General features: G+C 40.7%; 1 protein-coding gene across 1 annotated transcript in view; it reads right to left on the bottom strand.

The window, feature by feature from the left end:
* The window catches only part of SARC_10965 (hypothetical protein), a gene marked incomplete at its 5' end in the record, with an annotated part of 14,018 nt that overhangs the window by 6,848 nt on the left and 4,458 nt on the right, over positions 1–2,712 (bottom strand). The window contains 4 exons of the mRNA XM_014294965.1: positions 199–293; positions 869–945; positions 1,540–1,709; positions 2,076–2,159. Of these exons, the coding sequence (XP_014150440.1) occupies positions 199–293; positions 869–945; positions 1,540–1,709; positions 2,076–2,159 (426 nt within the window). The remainder of the gene's footprint in view (positions 1–198; positions 294–868; positions 946–1,539; positions 1,710–2,075; positions 2,160–2,712) is intronic.

The raw sequence follows: 2,712 nt of genomic DNA, 5'->3' as shown, positions 1-2,712 counted from the left end.
CACACACACACACTTACACTTACACACACACACACACACACACACACACACACATATATATCTCCAATAACGTTGATCACCAGAGCCTGCATACATAATTAACGCGTCAAATAGGAAAGAGCATTTTAAGCTACGCAACAAAGCCGAGCACACCCCGTTGAGGCCTTCGTAGTATACACTTTCCAAGAGTTAACATACTTTTGTCTGACGGGTCAATCGGCTTGTCATTTCGCGAGAACGTTTTGTCTTTGGGAACGGCATAGTTTTTGGAAGCTTCTTCGACGGACAGAAACCTGAGGGGACCGGTAAAGCAACATCACGTGAGAAACTGGGCTACAACTGCAGAGTGAGTCTAGGCATTGTGTGGGTGCCAGCCCTCACCAGGAGATCTGATACAGAAGAATAGTCAACAAGCATAAATCAAGGTCTGGTTATAGGGTATACATAACGTTTGCATAGACATTTGTTTAAGTGACAACACTCTCTAAGAGTTCTGATACAAAATAATCAATAAGCATAAATCCATACATAGTCAAAGTGTATACGGAACCTTTTCTTAAAGAAGATGACAGTGTTAAGTATAGCCCTCGTTGTCCGTGCTTGCTATGCTCTAGACAGGGGTAAGACCCAGCAAACGGCGGATGCATTGGCTCAGACTACACAAAACTGTGAAACAACAAAAACATTTCTTGTATACTATCGTACATGGAATGCTTATTGAACAAGGTTTGCTCGCATTCGTGCCCACAAAGCCACCAGACTCGTATGGTACTGAAAACACAGGCCAGGGGTACACAAGAGGACCACTAACGCTTACTTGTGGATGGACAAGATAGAGAGTACGCACGGAACAGAACAACCAACATACCCTCCCAACACGTAGTGGTGCAAGAACTCCTCTCCGAAATCGATGTAACTCAGTAATCTCTGCATCACTCCGGATTCCTAATTTGGTAATGCAATTTGGTACGCTACATTAGGTTTCTCGACAGATCCGAAGGGTAAAGCGTACAGCTAACGGCCAATCAGATGCAAGGAAACAGCTAACCTTCAAATGGCATCATTCGCACTTTGCGAAACTCTGACTCAGTAACAAAGACACACTCATGATGTGGTGCAATCGAATGCGGTGGTGGGATATCAAAACAGCCTTTCCGAATTCAGTCTAAACGTTTTGATATCTCAGACAACGTAGTTTAAGGCAACGAACAAAAACAAAAACACCCCACAGTCTCACTATACCTGCCTAACTTCAAACGAAGATAACATGGGTTAAGTGCGTATGTTCTCATCCGAGTTGAACGATTTTTTAGCACGCGCATTAAACTACCCAGTCTGGCGTAACAAATAAAAGGGAACACGCCTCAATCAACAGGTGAAAAAAACCTAGACTAGTAGTGGTTTATGTTCCAACCTGGAATGAATGATTATTGTCTCACATGCTATGTCAGCCCACTTTACAACCTGAAAGGATAGAAGATTTGCGCACCCGAAATAAAAGCGTTTTGTGCAGCTTACAAGACAGCCTGATTTTCTCACCTGAAATGATAGCTTGTTTAGCGCGCCCATGAAGTCGTCGACGGTGATTTCGGTTGAGTTCTCCGGGGCGATGCTTTTCCAAAACCGCTCAAACTGGTATTCCGTCATCACTATGCCTAGCTGATCCAGTAGCGCCAAACAATCCCCCGTACTGATCCTATTGTTCGATTCTGTATTGAAATGGTGTGAAGATAATCAAATTGCTATTGGGGGATCTTACTATACACACACACACACACACACACACATCACAATATATATATATACATACATATACATATATATATATATATACATATACATATTATACATATACATACAGCTTAGAATGAGATATCTGTGCTCCTACTGTTATATACTGCAAAAATTGGTCATAAAAGAACAGAATGTTGACATCGGGACATTTCGAGATGCCACTGGACACAATAGTGCAGAATTACGTCAGCAAGAGACTACCGAAGAGACGGTGTGTTTTCCTTGTAAATATGAACACGTATTGGAATAGATGGGTCTGCATATTCGATGCGTATTCCTACCTGTATTAAAATAGGTCAGCAGGGATTCCAAGAACGTCTTCTCCACATTTTCCTTGGGCAGATAACGCATCCGCAGTGTTAAACCTATAAATTACAAAGAAAACAAATAGGCCAGTAAATTTTGGAATTCGAGATATTAACTTTTGGATTTGAAATTTGGGTCGACCTATTGCGTATACTGATCAAATGAGCTTGTTTGCTTAGTACATCACACATGGGAGGGAGAGCACTCCTTCACTGTTGCTATGGGATGTACACGGGTTCATCCATGATAAAGTACAAAAATAAGCACAATAAACCCCGTGGGTTTAAAATCGTACACGTTCTGCTCCATATGTGCGTCAAATAGATGACATGCAGTTCGCAAGTGGTGAGATTTCAGCTATTGTAGGATGCGATACTCGATATAAAAAATAAAATAAAATAAAATAAAATAAATATATATATATATACATATATATATAAAACGCCAACAGTGAGATTTCTTGAAGTACGATACGATAGAATAAACACACACACACACACACACATACACACACATACACACACACACACACACATACATACACACACACATAATTTATGCATGCATACAAAATCAATAGTGAGTTTTCAGCTATAATATGATACGATAGCC

The sequence above is a fragment of the Sphaeroforma arctica genome (genome assembly GCF_001186125.1).
Source record: "Sphaeroforma arctica JP610 unplaced genomic scaffold supercont1.1463, whole genome shotgun sequence".
NCBI classification, from domain to species: Eukaryota; class Ichthyosporea; order Ichthyophonida; genus Sphaeroforma; species Sphaeroforma arctica.
Note: the sequence above shows the minus strand (reverse complement) of the source record. Positions and strands in the feature narration are given on the sequence as shown.